At 43.2% G+C, this 23,325-nt stretch overlaps 1 protein-coding gene across 1 annotated transcript; it reads right to left on the bottom strand.

The window, feature by feature from the left end:
* Nucleotides 1-840: 840 nt before the first annotated feature.
* PLEKHA8 (pleckstrin homology domain containing A8) lies at nucleotides 841-23,016 on the bottom strand. Its single transcript, XM_032181920.1, has 14 exons — nucleotides 22,971-23,016; nucleotides 15,282-15,398; nucleotides 14,520-14,675; nucleotides 13,097-13,221; nucleotides 12,294-12,452; nucleotides 11,359-11,399; nucleotides 10,459-10,616; nucleotides 8,456-8,615; nucleotides 7,970-8,055; nucleotides 7,371-7,429; nucleotides 6,182-6,312; nucleotides 5,550-5,620; nucleotides 3,886-3,947; nucleotides 841-3,124 (listed from the first exon to the last, which is right to left on the bottom strand). The coding sequence occupies exons 1-14, from the start codon at nucleotides 23,008-23,010 to the stop codon at nucleotides 2,927-2,929; spliced, it is 1,563 nt and encodes a 520-aa protein (XP_032037811.1). The 5' UTR covers nucleotides 23,011-23,016; the 3' UTR covers nucleotides 841-2,926.
* Between the last annotated feature and the right edge of the window lie 309 nt (nucleotides 23,017-23,325).

The following is a 23,325-nucleotide window of genomic DNA, read 5'->3' as shown; positions in this document are numbered from 1 at the left end:
AAACTGGTCTATCGCATCCCTCCCTAGAGGTGTGACTTGGAGTTCAGCTCTGCAACATGCTGCATGGGTTTCTTTCTCAGTGGTGCCAGGACTGGAAAGGTAGCATCTGTAAGTCTTCAAAGTGCTCAACATCCTGCAAGAACAGTGCGTGGTGAAGTACAGGATTTGAAGGCAAGGAGACCTTGCTCAGTTCCATCTCTGCAAGTCCCTTATTAAGCAACGAGGACACGGGAGTCTCCCGAAGCTACTGAGAACGTCCTCAAGCACCAATTCCACAGTTTGGAAAGACCAGCTTTACACAGCAGAGCCAGAGAAAGCCTGCTCTCAGGCAGGATGCCACACTGGTTAGAGGACATGCCATGTGGACTGCTATCTGCTTGTTAGAAGAAAGAAGAACTGCAGAAGTCAGCAGTTGCTGAAGCTAGTGGCCCAATGAAGCTGTTAAGTTCTTTGCTTAAGAAATAAAGCTGCTTCACTTTTTGCATCAAACACTGGGATTGATGCGCTACTAACAAACCAGTGGTTTTCCCGCTACTTTAAAGAAAAACAAAAACAAAAAACAAAACCTCCAAGCCCTTAAGTGCTAGATTTATTTTCCTACTACTGGAAAAGCTTACAGCAAAAACATGATCTTGCAATTCATTTTTGAGAGAAGAGTGATCTGTTCCTGCTGTCCCCATATGCCAACTGATTTGGTGGCAATGTGGTCTCTATTGCTTTCTCAGAGCACTCAGCTAGGACCTATTATAGCAAAGTTTCCCTCATAATAGCTGAAAGCCATGAGGAAACCACACGGGGTGGAGAGCTGGTTGTTCTGCTGTAGGCGTGGGTGTTTTTTTCTTTTTTTTTTTTCTTTTCTTTGCATTCATGCTTTCAAGAAGTAGACAGCCAAATTCTGAAGGCTCTCTGCTTCCTTTTTAGCACTGCAAGTAGGGAAATAATTTAATGGAGCTTTGGTCAAAAGTTCTTACTTTATATTCTAACATAAATATACACTACTTAAATTAAGAAAACTCCAAAAATTAAAAGCCCTATACATCCTTTTGATTCTTCCTTGGTGCATGTAGAAACTACAGATAGGCACAACTCAGAGATAACAGGAAGAAGAAAGTGACACTGTTTAAATACCTAATTACAGTCCTAGTATCTTGCTTTATGCACATGGTGTGACGTTTGGTCTATTTCTTCAAGCATCATATGCTTTTCTTAAAGCTTGCAATGCTGGGCTCCTTTGAAAGGATCAAGTATAAACCATGCAGAGAGGCTCCCATCTCAGAACAAAGCAGGGCTGCAGGCCTGCAGTACATTCATTTTAGATAGAATTAATTTTTAGCCTAGCAAAAGCTAGCATTTCTCCTGTGAGTACAGCAACAATGAAACTTCTCCTGTATTTATGAAGTCATTACTAAGTTTAAGTACCTCATAAGCACACTCTTATCTCCTCCTCTACATGGGCTAAGCTCATCTCTTTGGACAAAGCTATCCAAATCCCTACCTCATTACTGAGAGACCCACTTACGCCTTGTACTGGCAGTAAATAATTCACAGGCAGTGTTCTAGTCTTCAACACAAGTAGGAATTTTGTCCGTAACCGTATCACTAACTAAAAGGACTTCTTTATTATTTCTAATAACAGCAGTGCTAAGGAGCACATTTTTTTAATTGATATTAGCAGAAGGAGAAACCCACCAAATCTTACTTTCTTAATTTCAGGTCACTTCTGCATAATTTCGGGTTTTAAGGTTTGTAATTCGCCCGATGTGTAACGGCTCAGTGACAAATTCTAGCTTCCCCTAGGTGTCACTATTTCATGTCCACTTTCATGAAGTCCTGCCTATAACGGCAGCCTAAGGAGGACTTGAATGAAATCTGCTTTATAAACTGCTAGCTGCATTCAATTTAAAAGCAAATATTATATTTGTATGACTTTAATTTAAAAAACCCTAAGCCCAAAATATAGAAAAAACACAAAACTTTAATAAACCAGGATGATAGACATGATTTTCAATTGCTTGTGTAAAGCACTACTGAAACTAGCTGGGCTCTGTAAGTCTGTGCCAGCCAAGGCTCTGGCTCACCAGCCACAGCACTGGGACTGGTACCAGTGCAGAAGAAATATCACCTCGTGCTTATGGCCTTCCTTCCACTCATCACGTGTACACATCTCCTTCCTGCACTATGAAAAATGGTGCAGCAGGCTGCCCTGAACCACAGCTCGAGCATCCTCTTGCTGTGGAGGGCACTAGGAGAAATTTTCTGTACATTTGGCCCAATGCTGAAAGGAAAAAAAACACAGCACATATTGGTAGCTGGGAGGGAACACAATGCCCGGTTTCAAAGGCTGGTTCCTGGTGGAAGCTCTTGATCACCAGCCGTGTGTGCTTGTGATGAAGATCACCTCTATTTGTGGAGGCAAAAAAAAAAAGCTTCAACCCAAATTAAGGGAAACTCACAGCATAGACAATGAACTGGCATTTAACTGCCCTTCTCTTTGCTACCAGGGTAAGAGTAATGCTCACTACAGTGAGCAGCACAGGGCACGGGAGGATCCAAGCCAGCAGCGCCTGCTCAGGCTCCGCGTTGACACCACGACCGATCTGCTGCATATGTGGCTCCCGTGTGAAGTGAGGGAGCAAAGGGCAAATTCTGCTCTGCTACTTTTAAGAGGTGAGGGGAACAGGGGGTGAGGCAGGAGAGGAAAGAGTCAAAAACATTCATCACAGCTATAGTTACGACCCAAAGAGAAACAGTACCTCTGCATTTAAACACAAAATGTGCACATCAAAAAATAAAAATCATACATACCTTTCCCCCAAAACACTCACACCCTTCCCACCTGAAAAGCTACAATGAACAGAAATGGTGTTAAAAAAATCTTTGTTAACAGACACAGTCCCTGAAGTTTTAAGATGTTGGCTTGCTGTAGTCATACCACCTCATCCGACTCCAAACCATGTACTTCATAGAGAGTGTCCAAGATATTTAGCTGCTTTTCCATGGCTGGTAAGTAAATGTTGAGGTCCCTCTGCATTGCTTTGTAAAATGTTTCCTCCTGAGGATCACAGTCCTCTACAGACAGAGCTGCTACAAAGTCTTCGTATGTTGGAGCTGCCCTTAGAGCTAACTGGGGGAGGAAACAAAGATTTTAAACTGAAGGTCTACACGGAGATTAAGACATCTTCAGAGGTGCCTGATTTTTAGGAAGTGTCAGTATATCATATTTTGTACAAATAAAGAGTAAATATTAGAAATTAAATACAAAGCTTGAATAATTGTTAGGGAAGCTCCCAAGCCAGTGTCCCACACTTCTGCACTGCAGTCCCATGTTCAAAATACTCTTCAGAAAACTCTCCCCCCCAACATTCCTGCTTCTCCAAGTCAGTCTCTGTTTAATCAATTGGCTGAGGCTTTCGTTTTTCCTTTTACAGTTTCAATAATAGTTTCCAGTGACAGACACAAGGGGGAGCTGCTAGATTGGACAAGAAATAAACCATCTCCTCTAGCCTGTAAATTCTGCTTCAACTCCCTGACACCATCTGCATCAGCTCTTCTTGAATGCTAACACCCCAGAGAGAGACCAATCCTCAAATTAGCAGACTAAAAATCTCACTTCTTTTAAGAGCCCCTGCAAGACTGCAAAACACATAATGAAAACAACACACATGCAAAAAGTAATCCTTCTGTTTTGGCTCCAGAAAACGAGCTCTGCCCTGAAAGCTCAATCCTAAACATAGTGATAGCTACAATCCTCACCCTGAAGATAAGATCTGACAAAAGGAACCTACTAATTGTAATGCTTCTAATTTTAATAGCATTTGTTAACTAAAACTAACAGAAGATCTCAGTAACAAGACCCCCAGCTCAGAAACTAAGATGAGCACTTACCGCAAAGACCCCACGGACAACCCAACCATGGTGCTGCCGTAACGTCTTCCCATAAGCATTGTCTTAAAGAAAAGGGAAAAAAATAGAAACATGTAAGGAGTTTGCATTTGCATCACCATATTATTACTGTTTGATGCACATAATTGCCCTTTCTGAGCACCAAAGTTATAAATGAAAGGAAGGAGAAAAGGATTGGCAGATTAGGGATTTCTGCAGTGGGGTCTCAGCTCTGCTGCCACTTTTCCTACACATCGTCAATGGCAAGTAAGTATTCTAGTAGACATGAAGGCAGATTTATTTTTTATTTGATTAGCTGTACTTCAAAACTAACTTTTCTTCTACTTTCTAGGCTTCAGTTCAGTGTAAGTCTGAAAAAATATTATACAGAGTGAAACTATTCTGCTCAGTCTGGATGTCTAGCTCAGACATTGAACAAGAACCTTCAAACCTTCTCTTTACATGTGAGAGTCAACTTTTAACCCCTCAGCACAGAAAGCACAGGGCTTGTATTAAGAAAACAACAACAAACCACCAAACTCCATTCTTCTCTTATGAGTGCCCAAGCGTAGCCTTTGATGAAGGTCTTTGTTATGTTCCTAGACTTTGTTATGTTCCTCCACTTTCATACAGAAAGCTTTCTATATAAAAAAACCTAACACCTTTGAGTCTTATTTCATACAGTCTTAGTACTGTCATTGTTACATATGCCTAGCTTTCAGTTGAATTTTTAAATATCAGATGTTGTATTATAATTACCCTGAGCTGAAGCAAGAAAATCTGTTTTGCTGTGTTTGGATATTTGCTCAGAAATCTGCAGATGGTTATTCTTGAACAGTGCATAAAGTCAATAAAAGCCAGGTACAAGTTTTACTGTAATGTGAAGTACTCCCCCCATCTACCAGTCTAATGACTGAGGAATATGTCTTTTTCTATACATAGAGAACGTATGAGAAAGGTATTCACTAATGGAAACAAAGAATTAAGGAAGAAAAAAGGTATTTTGTAGCAAATAGGATTGACAAGTCTATTCTCTGCCTTAATAGACAATATAGGGGACATTAAAACCATCAGAAGTTGCAAAGTTTGGATTACTGTAATGCAAGATTGCATGCACACAGGAAGAGTCTTACTCAGGAAGAACTAAGCCTACGACAGTTTCATATTTTGCACCGTACTTGCTGTGGTCACTAGCTTGACTTAGTAAGTGACAAAAACTGTATACTTGGAAAAATTTATTTTTCTGTTATGACCTTCCTTCTAACTGACATAGACAAGTCGCAGCCATACCAACAAGGAGGTGATTTCAAAGAGTGATGGCCAATCTCGCAAGGAACTGAGGAAGTAAAACATCAACTGTAAATTTGGGAATGCATGCCAGTGGAGAAAATGGAATGAGACAAAATACTTTTTTCTTCTGAAGATACGACTGTCTCCCTGATAGAAGTATGACAATTAAGTGAATCTTTATCTGGCATCAAGTCAAGATCAATCATTTATTTCATCTGCCCAAAGACTACTATTTTCAAAAAAAACCCTACAACTTTCAAAAAAAAAAGTTGTGTATTGGAGATTACGTGCATCATTAATCACTGGAGAAAAGGAAACAAAAAGGAAAGTAGACAAGTATGCAAAATCATGTGAAGAATAAAGCAACTAGCACTTACTCAGAGCTGTTTGGATATTCTTTTCTCCATTCTTCACTTCTGTCAAAAACCCTTTCAAGAACTTCAAGCCTCTGTCAGGATGAGCCCACAAAAAAGAGAACCATGTAACAAAGTAAATCCCCACATTTCGCAGTACTGTTTTAACTTTAACAACATACAGTCAACCTCATATTTCTGTATCTCAGAGGGATATTCTGGAGCCAACCTAGCTTAATCTCCACTGCTTATCTCTGCTCAGAATTAAGAAGCCATTTTCCATCTGAACAAAGAAATGCAGCTACATTCTCCAGCCTCTCTGCCAGCCCGAAGAAAAAACACTTTGCTAAAACAATTGTGCTGAAGCCTGAAATTATCTGCCTGATGCACTGGCCCAGCAGGAACGGTCATTCCCTGTAACTTGTTCTTTTCTTTTATGGAAAAAGGGTTGTCTGCAACCACTTTTTTAGGCCTTTTGGTAAAGATGCAGTGGCATAACTACAGACAATACAGTGATCTTGAACCTAGTGAATTTGGGCTGACTGACGGAGCCTGTGAAAGTAACTAGTTTGCTCCTGATAAATAAGCTTACACTGATGAAAGGCCTTTTGCTGCACTTTAATTGTTTATAGTTGAAACTGATAGGAAGCTGTTACCTTTTTAGCCACAGAAGAGCCTCTGTAGCAGAGTTTCTAACTTGTGCTACACCCGCATTGACTTCGTGGAGCACTATCTTCTGCAGGGTATCAAACTCTTCTTTGTTGGTTATAAATTTCTGGTTTATTTTCTGGAGGAAAAAAAACAAGAGGAAAGGCTTTATGATTTTAAGATCAAACAGTATCCCGTCCCATACACAGCACCTATTTATCACGATTCTTCCCTTCAAAAACATATTGCAGCTCTCCCCTAATCAGTTCCTCCCTCAGGCTTATTATGTTGAGCAGCTGACAGGCTCACGTCACGCATTCCCCATGGTCGTGCACCGGCAAAGTGTGCACTGTCCCAGACACACCAGGCTAGCCTAGAGGGGGCATGAAGCTCAAGAGAGATCACATTGCTGCTGGATCAACCTCACACCACAGCACTGCCTGGTTCTACCTGCACCAAGACTTAGCTGCTGTGAGCAAGTGGCTTAGTCAAGGATTTTTTTTTTTTTTTTTTTTACATAGCATTCTTCCCTTGTTCTATTTCCACAGTCCTACTGTGGCCACTTTCAGCAAGATAAGCCAGTTCCTGAGTGACTTTGCTCCAAACAACCCTGAATGCATACAGTGTTCCTTATCATACACTCAGAAGATGTTCTGCTTTTGTTTTTCACCTTGAAAAAAAAATTATGAATAGTCTTACTACAAATATGTCTTATCTCATAAACGGCACTTCAAACCTTTCCAGACTTGAAGCAAGAAGAACTTTCAGAAGAACCTAATCTACAGGATCTGCTCTGATTTGCAGCTGTTGAAAAGCTGGTTCTTAATGAGCTGATTTGCTGCTACTTTGCTGAGGAAAGGTTTTTTTCCTCATTTGTCTTACAGTCTAAAGATAATATTGATACCACCACATCGTGACTTACAATCCTTTCAGCTCAGAATCAAAGTCATATTCATTAGGTGTAACAGGCTTTTTACTTGGCAGTCAACCAAGTATTTTCTAAGTTTGGTTGTGCACAACAGTTGGATTTATTAAACACAGCACGTACTGTAAGGACAGAATTAGGGACATTTCAGCATTCTGATCTGACAGCAACATTATCAAATATTAAAAAGCCTTCTAGTATTGACTCCCATGACAAAAATTCTTGAGGCCTGGTAGCAAAGATATGTATTTCATTCAAGAAGTCAGTGTTACCTTGATGTTACCTACAAAATCCATTTTAACAGGAGCAAAGACAGTTGGTCCCAGCTTGTCTAGGAAAAAAAAAAGCCATACTTTAAGATTATGTATTTTTCCAATCCTCATGTCTTAGCAACAATTTTATTCTACTGTCTAAACAATCCTTCTAACTGGTAGGAAAATACTAGAGGAACGACATAAAGCTAAGAAGAAATAGAAAGAAAAATAAATTAGAAAGAAAAAATAGATGATATAATAATTAAAAAAAAAAGTGACAACAGATAGTATAGCTGATAACGTGCTGTCAGCTGTACTGGATGCATAAGGCACTCCATGCAGTTCTGTGGCGAGGAAAAATATTGTTCCAAATATACTCATAGATTACCAGACACATTATACGTGGGTCCCATCTAAATGATAGCGGATCCTCTACAAAGAAGAAGAATGAGAAACATCTAGTACCATTCATGTCCATTCTGCTAATAGAAATTAATTCTATCACCTCAGAGAAGTAATGAATTCTCCAAACAAACCACTTTTGTTTTTTTTTTTTTGGTAGCTGGTGTCAGTCAAAAGGACTCTGAGGCACCCCAGCACAAAAATGAGCTGCTTACCCAGAACTGGCACAATTGCATAACATGACTCCAGAAACTCTTCCGTTGGTATGCCTTCTTCCTCCCGAAGTTCAATATCACTGAACCTGGTATCCAGGACAAGCAAGAGAGATTGTAGCTTTAGTAGTGCCTTTTCTGCAACTTCTAAAGACAAAAATTACATTTTATGCCCACTACATTTGAACAGAGATAGAATTTATAGACATTGAACCACCAACATGGCTTTTGTTTCACTCATTTAAAGTAAATGACTGCAGAAAATGCATAACTGCTGGCATGCAAGGCATGTAATTACAAACAAGGAAAAAGCCCTCCCACTCTTCTGTACAACTGATTCTACAAAGAGTATCTTCTTCCATTTCTGTGCTGTCTGAATGCTTGTTAAATAATCTCAAACACAGCTTTGCAGACAGAACAGACTTGAAAACGAGTCAAAGGTTTAATAATTTCATTATTTGTATATTGTGAATCTGCAACATGTACTACCTATTGCTCATGACACTGAAGAATGTAGGAAAGCCATTTTCATTGTCCTCTTCCTCACACAGAGTCAGTCCACTTAAAGAACTTGTTTCTGACTGCAGCAATGTGTGGGCATCAAAGCCTTCTACAGCTTGCAGCTTGTTCTTTCCATCTTCTTTAATGCCTTACATTCATGGGAAGCAGAAGAAAAAAAAAAAAAAAAAAGATAAAACAGCCACACACCCATATTGTTATTATTGCTCCTCAAGATGTATTCTGCTGAAGGAAGGCATTGGGATATCTGGGTCATGCAAAGTTAGTGACACCATACTTCCCCTGTCAACTGCTAAGACAACATCCACATCAGTCCCCTCCCCTCCTTCTGGTCAGTCAGACCAATTGTGTGCAAGCCAGTAGCAGACATCTGTTTGAAGACAAGGGTAGTTCTCACCCAGTTGCAACTGCCCCAGTGCCGAGCAAGTGGCACAGCCCATTTCAGAGGCTAAAAAGCTATGTGGACTTGTTTGCTCCTCTTGATAAGGAAGTGCAGTGACTGCTCAGATGGGTACTGCTATGACATGAAAGGTTGCTACGTTCTCCCCAGTTCGTAAGAATTGTCTTAATGTTTGCTAGAAAAAGACCCAGTTTCCTTTCCCCCCTCTGGTCTACTTTATTTCTTCTTTGAGGTCAAGTGCATCTGTTTGAAACAAACTCAGGACTACAAAAGCACCTCCAAAGGAAGACTTTTATATAAGTCTTACATACCCAAAGAAAGGGCACATCTATGCACGGCAAGACCTTCTGACCTCACAGAGAACTGCAGGTAACAGGTCAAGAAGCAGAATGATACATTCAACAGCATCCGCCGTGCACAGGCCATGGATCACAGCAAATCTTCATGTCACACCATCAAACTAACACCCGGAATTTCTCAGGGACCCTGACTCTCCAGGGAATGAATGCTTTCAAAATCCATTGAGCATTTATAGACCTGAAGTGGCATTGAATTGGGCTGAAGAGATCCAGCTGCAACAAAGTCTTTTCCTCTGAGCAAAGCCTGAAAGCAAGCTATTTGTAGAACCACTAAATAAGCCTGGTGCTGGGTGAAAAGAACCATTTACACCTGGTAGGAGGAATGAGACTTTAGCCATGCTCCTCAGGGAAAAAAGGAAATGTGAAAGAAGTTTTTAGGGAGAAAAAAACCATCTTCCACACAAAATACTAAGGAAGGCCCCTGCATTTAGGGCTTAAAAAGAGTAACTGCTTGACTGATGGCATATGGATGTTTTAGAATAATGGTGAGTCAGAGAAAGCTCCTGTTAAAGAACAACGCAGTCCATTCAACAGAAGGAGGAGACATAAAATTAAGTCTGTGCAAGAAACTTTTAAAGTTCAGCAGCCTTTAACAATATGGCCACAAAGGACAGAATTTTATATGGAATTGGTTCAACTGTTTTACCAAAGTCACACGCAACTCCAACTTTCATGCTACTAATGATGTAATGGAAGAAATAAGGTGCTGTCTAATAAACTCTCAGTTGGAAGAGAAAAAAAGGGTTTATTTTCCATACAGATTTGCCAGAACAATTGTTAGCAACTACAAGGTCAACGCCTCTGACAGAGGCGCATAAAGCTTCAATGCACCCTTCTGACAGTGCAGCCCTACATAATAGGGGAGGTGCTGGTTTTCCCAGATGAGGGCCTCTGGGAATGAAATGCTTGTCCACAGACCAAGAGCAGCTGAAGCTCTGCCACAGCATATTGTTCTTCATGTCAATCAACATCAACAGGAGCCTGCACCTGTCCTAAAGAACTTTTAATTTCCTTCCGCATTCAGTTCTAAGTTAGCTGTCAGCAGAGCCAGAAGCTATGCTGAGAAGACTTGACAACAGGCAGATATCAGACTAAACCACACTGACATTCCCTCTCCTGGGAAGCAAAGTATTAGTAGTGCACTCGCAGGCAGCCTAAACCTCCCTCCACTTAAGGAACAGTAATTCTGGATAAAAGGTGGCACATATATTTACCTGCCAGATTCTCTTCTATGTGATCCTCAACAGAAACATCACTGCACTCCTCATTTGTTTCCAGGTTTAAACATGCCAGACTTTTAATAAAGGTTTGTTCTTGCTGGTTAATTTCTGCTTTTACAGAGCCATTTTCACAGGGATTCAATTCCATCTGCCTGAAGAAAGCGAAGGAATAATGGTTAGTACAAAACACTGCTTGGTAAGCTTCTTCCTGTGAAGGCACACAAATAACAATACAAGAAAAATAGCTGCCAGAAATTACATGTTGTCACAGGCTTCTCTGAGGAAAAGTGACTTGTCTACAGTAATAAAAGGAATCATTAACATATATCCTACTGTCTGCAGCAAGTAGGATATACATTAATGATTCAACCTCAGCTTACAAAATATAGAGAGTATATTTTTAATAAAGATCATTGCCAAGAGACACAATCAAGAAAAATCTGATTACAAAAAAAAAAAAAAAAAAAAAAAAAAAATCATGGGCATATATTGTAGGTAAAACAACGTCCCTTCATTACTGCTTTTAAATAGATAATATACACTCTTGCCATCTCACCCACAAATAATCTACCCTCTGTCAACGATTTTACAAGCATATGGAGTGGAACTTAAGGTGCAGGGAAGAGCACTGAAGCGGAGAGAAATGTTTGGTGACAGGCCAGGAATTCACTGGGTGGATGGCCAGGGAAGAGAAAAATTTAAAGGAAAGGGCTCAGAAAGAAGAGGCATGAAGTGAGGCAAGCCAGCTCTCTTTTATTACATCTGTTTCCAAGTATGGAGCTCAGAGCAATAGTTCTGCCTGTATCCACCACTGGTAATATCAGAGTAAAAGTATGGAAAGAACAGACACTACCCAAAACAGATTAGAAAGATTGATAGTAATTCTTATTATACCTTTCTGTTGAGGTGTGGCTGGGCAAGACTGAGTGTTTTATCTGTAAGACAAGAGGGAGTGAGTGGGTAGAGAGACATCCTTTATAGCAAGAAGACTGTATTGTGTTTCTTGAACTTTTAATAAACCCAAACTGCAGTCAGCAGAAAAGCCGAAAAGCATAAACTCACTACTTCTGACCCAAAGGCACTGTACAGAAATGTGAAAAGGTGCTACAAAATCATAACATTAATATATTGAAGAGAAAAAAATGACTTCTTTCAGAAGCTAGTTAGCAAGTGCCGAGTGAGATGCCATACAGCACCTGAACAAAACTAGGGCAAGGTGTTCTTTGCAATGACATTTTCTTTACTTAAAAAAGAAATCTGAAAAACTAGGCTAAGTAATGCGAAGCCAGATACCAGGTACAGTGAAGTGAATTCACTTCCCAGAGGCAGTGAAGCATCTACCTTGCCACACACACCTTAATCTACTGTTTGCCAGGGATGCTCCAATTTTACAGATGTAGCTGTGGGTTCACGATTCAAGAAAACGTCCTTGTCATTGAAAAGATAAGCTCATTAGCCCCTGTTGGCATGTTAACATAGATGTGCTGCTGCAGTAACTTAAATGAGTTGTAATTGCTGTGAACTCCCACAATGGACCAGCCTGCCATATAGGCAGGATGTTTTTAAACACCACTGTCTGCAGCTGAATCAGGCCCTGAAAGTCAGCAATTAACAGCTTTCACCTATCATTAAAAGTTAAGGGATTGGCCAGTGAGTATTACAAAAACTGCCCCACCTAACTTGCAAGCCACAGGAAATACCACAACAGGTCCAGTGGAGGACTACTAGCTACAGTAGGAGTAAAAATTAATTCCCTGCTTCCACAAATGCTACTTTACAAAATGGTACCTTGCATGCCAAGACTGGTAGAAGAGGGTACTCGTCATTACCTTGTTTGTTCTGAGAACTGCTAAATGCGGGGATCCAGGTGGGGTCTGATGCAATAACTCAGAAGTAAAGGCAGTATTTGCAATCTGCATACATTCTTCAAGAGTCTTGAGGAAAGTGTCACAGGTTGATTTCAACAGAGCTCCCATATCAATCCCACTCTGCGGGAAGAAACCAATTGGAACACAGACTCAACACAAAAGATCAAATTGGAGCAGCTAATTTCTACAAAGACCATGACTGCTACTGTCATGATTCTTGTTTCACATAAATTAAAATGCACAGGGTCAGCTGATAGAACTGGCACCACAAATTACTGGGGCTATGCCCCCTCACAGCATTGCAACTTTTGTAAGCCTCTCTCTACAACAAGCAAAGCAGACTTGGGTTTTAACAGCTGTATCTTAATATATTTAACACCAGAGATGAGTAATTAAGTACAACCTTTGATGTATTCAATAGTTGTATTCCAGTAGACAACACCGACAAGGGAAATGAAAGCAAACAAATGAAATAGATACAGATTAATCTGAAGGTAACAGTAACTTCAAAAATCCCAGGAACAACAAAAAAAGATTACTTCAACTGAAAAACATGCAGAATGAAGTGTCCCATTACCAACAACAATACAGTATTACTTCATTTAAACAAGAACTATTGTGGGGATATGCTATTTCCCACAGGTCCTCAGCAGAAAGAGGGTGAGTAACACAGACAGTAAGTAACTATGAATGAATACTGCACTGAATAACGAGAAGGGTTCAGAACACTCAAGACTTGGTCTACACTGAAAAAATAATCATACCTCGGGTTCTGATACACCAGAAATGCTGGCTTCTTTTGTTTTATGCACTTGCTGAACAAGGAGGTTACAGTACAGTCTAAGTTCAGACATTTTAGTCTTCAAGGCTTCTGTGTTTTCAGTGAACTCTAAAAATGAAACAAAAGAGAAGTTAAATTTGCTGTATCCATCTGGGTGTATGTGATTTTAGAAAGCTGCTGCAACAATACTATACAATCTAATTCAATCAATACTTCTTTATTTCAAAACATTTTACAATCAACCCCAGAAAAATGAGCTAGATTGTCATAAGCTATGCTCATGACAGGTAAAAATGTTTCACTATTTGCTGTGATAGGCAGGAACAGTGTGTTGCTAGGCTTAGAACCCAGAGGAAAAAGCAAGTGCATCACATATGACCTCAATGGGCTTTTTAAATAGAATAAAAGCCCTTCGTATCTTTTTGTTTTCATTGAGTAGTTTAAGGGGCAAACAATTACACTGTGAGTTAAAGGATCAGGGTTCTGAGTAGAAAAATACTGGAGCGAAAAGACATGTATTTTTAAACACAAATGGATTAACTTAATATATATCCTTGAATCACAGAGTGGTTGAGGCAAGAAGAGTCCGCTGGAGACCAGCTAGTCTGACTCCCCTTATTAAAGCAGGGTCATCTAGAGCAGCTTGCTCAGGGCCAAATCCAGTGAAGCCTGGAATACTGCCAAGGATGAACTCGGCTTCTTTGTGCAACCTGTTCAGTGCTCTATCATCCTTACAGTAAAAATATTTTTTCTTCATGTCGCAATGGAGCTTTTTGTATTTAAATTTGTGCCCATTTCCTCTTGTCCATTCACTGAGAAGAGTCTGGCTCTATCTTGTTTATGCTCTCCCATCAGATATTTCTTTAAAATATCTCAGTGGCTCTTTGCTGGACCAGTATGTCCACGCATTTCTTGTACTGTTGAACCTAGATCTAGACAGAGTACTTCAGCTACTTTACGACTAATAGTCAACCTGAGATTTTTCAGGAGTAATTTTTTCTTCTGAGTCCTGGAATTATGAAAGAAATTAATTTGCCTGTGATTAGTGAGAGTTTTGCCTTCATATACAGCCAAACAGTAACAGTCTGCATCCCAGTGACCCACAGCCAGGAGCTAGTCACTTCTTCTACTCACAGAAGCCATCAACAGTTTTCAGATGATTAATACATAGTGGATCTTAAGGAAAAGCCAAAGTTTTCAGATTCCTGGACTAATGCCAGAGCTAATGCCTGAGATTTCCAGCTAGGGTTCCTGTATGCGTTGTTGTTTAGTAGCTCCAAAGACCAGAAGCACAGGTTGGACACAGAGCTCCAGTACTGATTTTCTCATTTTTGTGTGTACGTCTACTAAGGTAAGGATAGGGAAATAAAAAGTAAAAAATATGTGCCAGAAAAGGAAGTTCTTGCCTTTTTCCTTTTGTGTCCTGCTGTCTGTCAGACAGGCTTTGGCAGTTCCTAGTGCAACCAGCCACTTTTGCCTCTCAACTGCATTTCTTGCCTTCAGATAGAAGTATTGCTCCCCGGGGATGATCAGGTCCATTCGTGTGTTATCTGCAGGATGAACTGGAAGCAACACAGGTTTCAGGACAGTTCTTCAGCCGTTCCCAGCCCAACTAAATATCCCAACAGATATTAGGTGGCAGGTCAAACAGTAATGGGAGAGTATGAATCTATAGCCCCAAACCTCCCCCACTGCCATTTTGTTACTTCTCTTCTAAGTAAGGGCATAGACAGGACACGTGTGTACAGCTGTGGGACAAAAGGCTATGAAAGACAGCATTGTGATCATTATCATCCAGGAGTCACACCTCAAAGGTATGGCAAGAAACCCAATGCTGGTGAGCAGACCTAGTACTGAAGTCACTCATATTTCTAGTATTAGCTTTGTGCCTAGGAAGAATTGTTTAAAGACGTGCTCTCCCACCACAGCTCACATGAAACAGTGACATACCTCCGTGCAGAATATTCATTATTGTAGAGCTTTGCAGCTCTTGTAACATTTTCAAAATACCATAGAATACCAACATGCATATAAATCAAGTTACTGGTTTACTACAAAAGGGTACCATCAAAATAAAAACAAATAGCTCGTGTCCTGAAATCTCATCCCAGTGCTGCCTGTGCTTATCGGACAAACTTTGTACAGTTGTGTCACTGTATCGTACTTACCTTGAATTTCACACACAGCCATCTGGATGCTTCCCTTACAACCCTTCCAGGCATCTTCCTGAGAGTCATAGTAGGACAAGATGCCGCCACAGAGAAGAAACCACCGAGGCTGCCAGCCTGAAAAACAAAACTAAATCTCTCAGTTACTTCTCTCCTTGCAGTTTCACCACCTCTAATTCAAGACTTGCTGCAAATAAAGCCCCAAAGATTCTTGGTTCCCCCAGGAAAAATAAACCATGTGAATAGGTAAGATTTACAACAGGCCTGGATGTTGCACAGTGCAACCACTGCTTGCGAACAATCACATCCTGCAGGCAGCCCTGCCTGCAGACAGCTGAGCTCAAAAGCTTTCAGCTACACCCCAGCGATATGTTCCTGAGATGCCATATGTCATTTCCAGTACTTTTGCTAATACAGTATTACTTAACGTTTCTCTCCCCAAACACCTTTTCAGACCACCATCCCTCAAGTTCTTCACTTCTCAGTTCTCCCCTTTGCTCTTTCCAAATGCCACCACAGCAGTCTTGCCTTACACATAGAATCTTACAATCATTACGGTTGGTAAAGCCCTCCAAAATCATCTGGTCCAACCACCCCCTACCACCACTGTTACCCACTAAACCATGTCCCCAAGCACCACATCCACCCTTTCCTTGAACACCCCCAGGGACGGTGACTCCACCACCTCCCTGGGCCTGACTGCTTTTTCTGAGCAGAAATGTCTCCTCATTTCCAGCCTGAACCTCCCCTGGCACAACTTGAGGCCACTCCCTCTAGTCCTGTCACTGGGTACCTGTGAGAAGAGGCCGACCCCCAGCTCCCCACACCTTCCTTTCAGGCAGCTGTAGAGAGCAATGAGGTCTCCCCTGAGCCTCCCATTCTCCAGCCCTAACACCCCCAGCTCCCTCAGCCGCTCCTCACAGGCCTCGTGCTCCAGGCCCTGCACCAGCTTCGTAGCCCTGCTCTGGACACGCTCCAGGGCCTCGATGTCCTTCTTGTAGTGAGAGGCACAAAGCTATTTTCTTCCCTTACAGAAAAGCCTAGTCAAACTAGCTTCAGAAACAAGGGCAAGAAAATCCTAAATCAAGGTAGAGAGGAGACAGAGGAGGAAACAGTTTCTGAAAGCCATCTTTAACAACAGCTCTTGGATCTCCCGTGCTGCCCATATAGAAAGCAGTCTCAATCCAATAACTTGTGCTTCTGGATCCATTCCAAGAGGGTGATGAAAACATCAGCCTAGACCAAAACCGATAGCTCCAGCTACCACTTTTGCCTGCCCTGCTGCCCACCCTCAGAACTAGATTACCCCTTTTGGAAGTACTACTTCGGTGCAAAAAGATATGAACAAACAAGACACCAGCCATCATTTTACTTCTAATTAAAAGCTGAAGCTCATTAACATAAGAAGCAAGAGCACAGCGTTGTCACTGGAGGAAATCAGCTTTCATTCCTGAGCAGCACCAAGCAGCTCCCCGGGCCAGGGCCAGAGCTAGGACACCAAGGCTCCCATGCTGTGTCAGCAAACTGCCTCCAGGTTTATAACCCATAGATTACTGATCCTTCGGGACTGTGGGAAAACAAATTAACCTATATCCTCCTTCACACTCTTCTAGAGTTCCCCCACTGTTTTCTAGAAGAACACAAAAGCATTCTAAATGCCAAAGCATTCTCCATACTTCTTTGCTTTGTTTGAAAGGAAAAAAAGTCACAAGAATGAAAATTCAAAAAGTGACGAAAGAAAACAACAAGACTGGGTTTTATTTGCCTTGCCACCAAACTAAAGAAACTGTCCTAAAAGTCACTATTGATACAGGGGAACTCGCAAAAAAAAAAAAAAAAAAAAAAAAAAAAAAAAAAAAAAAAAAAAAAGGAGGCGATTGTTGAGCAGAGACAAGCAGTTAATTGCCTCAGACACCCGGTGGCACAGATCCAACCCTTTAAATAACACACAGTGCCACAGTCGATACAAGCCTCTAATTCAGCATGGGGACCCTGCTGGTGCACACCAACAGTTTCAGCCACGGTCCTGCAGCTTACAATCGCAGCTGATGCTCACCCAAATCGCACGCCATCAATCAAGGGCCAACACACACAGCGCTCTGCCTCCGTCCCCTTTGGATGCTGGTTAAAAATGTTAGGAGTCAATATATTGGGAGGGTTTTGTTTGGTTGGGTTTCATCTGCAACATCAGCTGTTATTTGCCTTGCTCTGCAGAACCTAACTTCTTTATTAGATGGGTATTAAAAGTGCAATGATATCCTGTTCAACACAGACATGTATATATACAGCAATTGCCTGTATTTTCTGCACACAATTGTTATCCTAATAAAGCCATTTTTATAAAAGGAAACCAAAAATAATAAGAAAATCACAGCAGGATTGTGTCGGAAGATGCACTAACCACCTGGTACTCAATGACACTGAGTCAGCAGCCACGGGAAGGTTATCCTAAACAACCAGCTAAAAATAACGCGTGGCTGACAAATCCTGGACAGTACAACAGGGATACAACCTTCAATTTGAGTAGCTTCACATTCACAGTCAGATGTGAAGATCAGAACAGATTAAAAAACAAAATACAAAAAATGAAGCAGCAAAAAGACATTTCCAGGAGCACAAATGCTGGTTTTATTCAGTTTTATTTCTTCCCCATAAGCTCTAGTAAGAACATTGCAGTTTCTGGAACTACACATTCAGACTTTACCCAAGATAGAAAGTTAAGGATGAACCTCTCCAGGTCTTACTGGCGATAGCACTAACACAACTCTGCAGAATTTACTAAGCCCATTCATACTGCTGGCATATGGGCAGGACAAAACATAGCTCAGACTTCCACAGCTTGTCTTAGAGACACAGAACCATTAACAATAAAAGCTGACCTTGCTGGAGGGAAAAAGGAAAAACAAAAAAAAACAGACAGACGATAAAATTCAAGGCACACGAAAAGGAAGCAATACCTTGAGGGCTCAGTCACAGAAGCCAGCAAAGAGATTTCAGACACCTCAGCAGCCACTGGTTCAGGTCCTAATACACGTTGCACTCCTTTGTGAAACTTAAAGTTAGCACCTGCAGCACCCACAAGACCTAATATTGTCCACAAGAGATATTTAAGCAGCCTGTGCCTGCTGAGGATTCCTTATTTCTCCAGAAGCTCCCCCAGTCTGAAAGATCTGCCTACTTCCATCATTACACTTCAGGAAATCTGGATGCAGCTATCACTGAGCAAACTTGACATTTCTTGATAAAGCTGAAATTTGGACTTAATTCAAACTTTAGTGCTACACAACGCAGGCTCCAGAAAGCACCGGTTCCCAAGCGCCAAGCCTGAAGAAAAAACCATCTGAATACACATGGATCACGTCAGACATCCACAAAGCCAAACCATCTGGGAGAATTACATACTCAGGAAGTCAAACTGATGACCTGGAAAACAAGCTGCAATTAAGAGATGCCAGTTTCAGTTGCATTTCTAAAAGGCACAAAGGCAAAACACTCAGGCTTTTTTATTACAGCTCGCTTCCTACTAGAATTTTGCAATAATTTATGCTTAGTAATTTCTTGGGCTTCAACGTTAAGTCTTTAGAAAAGCTTCTGCAGTAAATAGTCCTTGGATTTCTTTGACCTTAATTCATATTTTTAGTGTGGGTAGGAGATAACTGTGTACTTCCACTTTACAGCAGCATCCACCTAAGAGCAGGAATTAAAGCCTTCATCACATCCCCCCACTGCTCACATCCCAGGCTGGCAATAAGACTGTGGCAGCCCCCAGCACAGCTGCAGAGCAGGGGGCAGCTCCCTGCTTTTTTCTTTGTCAAGTCACAAGAGAACCCAGATAGTCAGAGACATCTCACAGCAAGTGCAAGCACCATCCATATCTCCACCCCGCCCTGGGCAAAGCAAGGAACTTTTATCTCCCACCACCCAGGGACAGACAAACTGCAGCCTCACAGACAGACAGACAGATAAGAGCAGCTGAAAAAGCTCAAACAAGCCTAAAGCAGTGCTGCTGGCTTGCAAAAACCAAGTGAAAAGCCACAATAGAGGTCCTTCCCCAGCTGCTAGTGCTGACAGAAGTCTACAAACATCACAAATTTTGGCCCTTTGCTAAAGCCCAGCCTGCTCCAGGTAGCGGCTGCTGCCCAGGACATGCCATTGTCCCAAGACGTAACTGCTAAAATATCTGCCTCCCAGTCATGAAGGAAGTCAAATTTTCCAGCCAGAGGACGTCCCTCCACCAGTGAAAACACAGGACTGAGTCAAGAGCTCTTATTTCCAGCCTCCCGTTACCTTGCTGAGCTGTCACAGGCAGTGCTGAAAACCTTCTGCGCTTCCTCATCTGCACAACCCAAAGATTTCGTACCAGCCCAAAAGCTACGCTCATAATGCACTGACATCTGATGGACAAGGATATCCCTGGGGAACGAAGGCAATAAAAATCCTCACATTGCAAATGTACAGAAGTTTTCAAAATCCCACCTTTGTGAAGGTACAATCTGAGGCACTGCAACGCATTTTGCAGCCTTAACTCCACGGTGAAATGATTTGGCAGCGTAAAAACCCCACCGGTGAGGGCAGCAGAAGTGCATGCAGATGTGGCACAACTCGCGTGCCCCCTCAGAGCTGTTGCTAGCAGCGCTGGCAGAGCAGCCTGCCTTCACAAGGCAACCGATGGCATGTTTGCAAATGGGTTTTATGCCCACGGCCAGCTCTCCGTGCTTGTGAGGAACGGAGGACACTGTGCCAGTAACGAGGCGTTACTAATAGGGGCAGTGGAAGGACGAAGGGCAGAGCAGCGATTGCTGAGAGCGACGGAGGCAAAAGTGCAGTAAACCAGGTCACTGCTCAGACACGCTAATTCGAGTTATTATCTGCAACAAAACTTTCACCTACTGAAAGCTCCTGGGCATTTCCCTCCTCTGGTCACATTTCCTCAGCTCCTGCCTGACCCGGGGGCACCCATGACCTGCTCACCTGAGCCAACGTGACATTTACCAAAACACACAAGATGTTTTTTATTTTTTTTCCTCATTCTGCCACACCTTTTGATTCTGTCTGACCCAGCTTCTCCAGTGCAGAAGGGCAGCACGCAGAGGTGCCGGTACTGCAGCATACCTGGTGGGGAATGCAGCGCTGCCGGGCAGGCTCTGCAGCACCACTCCTGTCCCCTACAGAGGACAGAGGGGACACGGCTCTGTTCCTGCAGCCTCAAACTTCTCTGCTGCGAGGCACGTTACTTAGCTCCAAAAAGGTGTGACAAAAGCAGGAAGAAAAGGAAGAAAAAGGAGATGTGCTCATAGGGAATTGATAAGAAAGGTTAAGCCACACAAACAGTTATGCAGAATCCTAACAAATGACCTAAGCAGTCCCTGAAGCATCCCGGGGGAGGCTCTGTCACCCATCTAAACCAACAGCTGGTCTCTGGCAGCAGCCGTGGTCAGTAATGCTGGTCACACCACCTCCCTTAAGACAGCAGGCACCTCTGCTGCTCAGCTCCACCTCCACAACAGCCAGACTTCTTGTTTTATGCAATCAGAAACTGGACTATACCCAGAGAGCTAAAACAAGGAAAAAAAGAATTATAAACAAAAGCGTTTTTAGAACCAAATGTTAATCTAAGTGTGAAGTTTTCAATTACTTCCTCCATCTCTACAAACAGAGGACCCTATTTTCAGAGCTTGGTAGCAAATAGATGTGACGTGGCTCCCATCCTAAAAGATCAGATTTCTTAAACTCCCAAAACAAAGACTCACTCTAAGCAGAATCATACAGATATCCATGGATCCATGCATCCAGAACCAAGCTATAAAAACTAATGCTCTTCCCCATTTTCTTTAGTGTTCCCCTCTAGTTTAGGAAGTCTGAAACATCCGAGACAAGAGTAACTTCAAACTTTACACAAAGCCCGAAAACTATTTCCAAGACACCAACACCAAGCAGTAAACAGCAAAGAAATCAGAGCACAGCCAAAAAACGATGGTGCACGATCCACAAAGGTGGATGGGAGGAGCCAGCCGTGGTATGTGGTGTGATGCAGCGTCACTTGGGATGGCATGAGGGTGAGCGTGCCTCGGGGTAGAGTGAGTTAGTCAGCACAATTAAGAAAGGGAATATTTAAATACAGGAAAAGGTGAGCTTTCTGAAGAGAGCGATCAAAGCCACCTGCCTGAGCGTATGAAGAACACCAGGCGACTCAGCGGAGGCCGTCAGCAGTTTTCTTTCTAATGACTAGGCTGCCTTTGATCCACAAGCCAACACCTGGCACACACCATCCCCTCCAGAGTCAGCCTCCATCCTTCCTGCGGCCAATTATCCCAGGTAAAGCGTCCCAGGTAAATGCTGAAGATCCAAACTTAACTGAACTTCAGTAGAAAAATCAGCTGAAAGTGCCAAGCTGTTACACAACTGAAAGAAGGCATTCCTCAACCCTACTGTCTCCCCATGGGTAAATAATAATTTGCTCATTCCGTAAGCCTGGGGATAAATAAACATCTCAAAGGCAGCCTGCAACACCTGCATGTACAAATCACAACACGAGCAGAGGATCAATGCCAGGGAAAAACTGATCTCCAAGCAGAAATCAAGCACCACTAACTCGGTTTATCCTAATCTACATAGAGCAAACAAGCCCATTTTTACAAGCGGAGATAACTTGTTTGAGCAGTAAGGCGAGCTGACCTGCCTTTAGTTGTTGGCAGGCAAACCCTGCCTGCTTCCAATTCCAACTTTTGCCCACGGAAAGCCCAGCGCGTTTCCTACTTGTGACAGGTTCTTGCTGTCGGTAGCCGGGCAGGCTGTGACACAGATCTCGCTCCCTGCCCAAGGGCTGTGGGGAAACACCTCGGTGGGGACTTCACCTCTCCCGGTGGTGCTGACAGAAGGCGCCACACAACCAAAACTCCCAGAAAAGCCCCAATTACCGACCGACTCCATCAGCTCCTCTCCCCCTGCAATGAGAGCCAGCAGCTCTCCTGTTTTATAGGGTTGAGCCTGTTCTTTCGGTGGATGTCTTATCAGCTCTCTGACTGTGGAAAACAGGCGTGTTCCTTATAACTAGGAGGAAAGGGCACGGGATGACTGCTGCCTGCATTTACACAGGTTTTCCCGGCTCCCAGCCCCTTGTTACCACCTCGATGACCAACATCACACTCCGGCAGCGTACTTTGTTTTTTGTTTTTGTTTTTCTTTTTTCTTTCTGCTTTATGACAAATTTATGACCTAATGCCTTGGGGGCAGGAAGTCTTCGTGATACGATGCCAGAAGCCAGCAGATGTGGGCACAGCCAGCTGGCAGCACAGCTCTCAAACCCGGTAACAGCCGGGATCCTGACAACCCAGGAGAAGACACCGGGCGACCCTACCCCTAAAGACAGGGGGCAACCCCAACCTTTTACACACCAGGGCGGACTTTCAGCAGCGAGATAAGGGAGATGCCTCCACCCTCCATCGCAGATCTGTGGAGAACAAAAGCCCAGCCCGTGCCCGCTGAGGCGCCCCCAGCACTCCCCCCACTAACCGAGGCGGAGGAGCGCCATTAACCCCATTATTAACCCCATTATTAACCCCATTATTAACCCCATTAACCTCCCCCACAGCCATTTCAGCGCCCCCAGCGCCCCGCTGAGGGTCCCCCCCGCTCCCCCCGGCTCTCCCCGAGCCCCCCAGCCCGCTCCCTGCCCCGCCGGGGGCTCACCGCTCAGGTAGTTGGTCCACTTGTACAGCACCCCCTCCATGGCGGCCGCCCCCCCGCCCCCCCCGCCCCCGCCGGGGCTCAGCGCCATAGCGCGGCGCCGCCCGCCCGCCCGCCCTGAGCGGCCCCCACGCTCCTAGCGCAGCGAGCGGCTCGAACAGCGGGCCCGCAGCGCTACGCTAGCGTAAGCGGGTCTAGGAATCGCGAGCTGGACGCCAAAGGGAGGGGGGAGGGAGGGGAGCGCGGAACGCCCGGGGCAGGGGGCCGGCCGCAGCCAATAGGAACGCGCCCCCCGTGGTGTGCGGGCGCTTCCTGGAGAGCGGAGGCCCCGCTGAACGGTCAGCGTCGCCGCCCTCCG

The sequence above is a fragment of the Aythya fuligula genome, chromosome 2 (assembly GCF_009819795.1).
Source record: "Aythya fuligula isolate bAytFul2 chromosome 2, bAytFul2.pri, whole genome shotgun sequence".
Taxonomy (NCBI): Eukaryota; Metazoa; Chordata; class Aves; order Anseriformes; family Anatidae; genus Aythya; species Aythya fuligula.
Note: the sequence above shows the minus strand (reverse complement) of the source record. Positions and strands in the feature narration are given on the sequence as shown.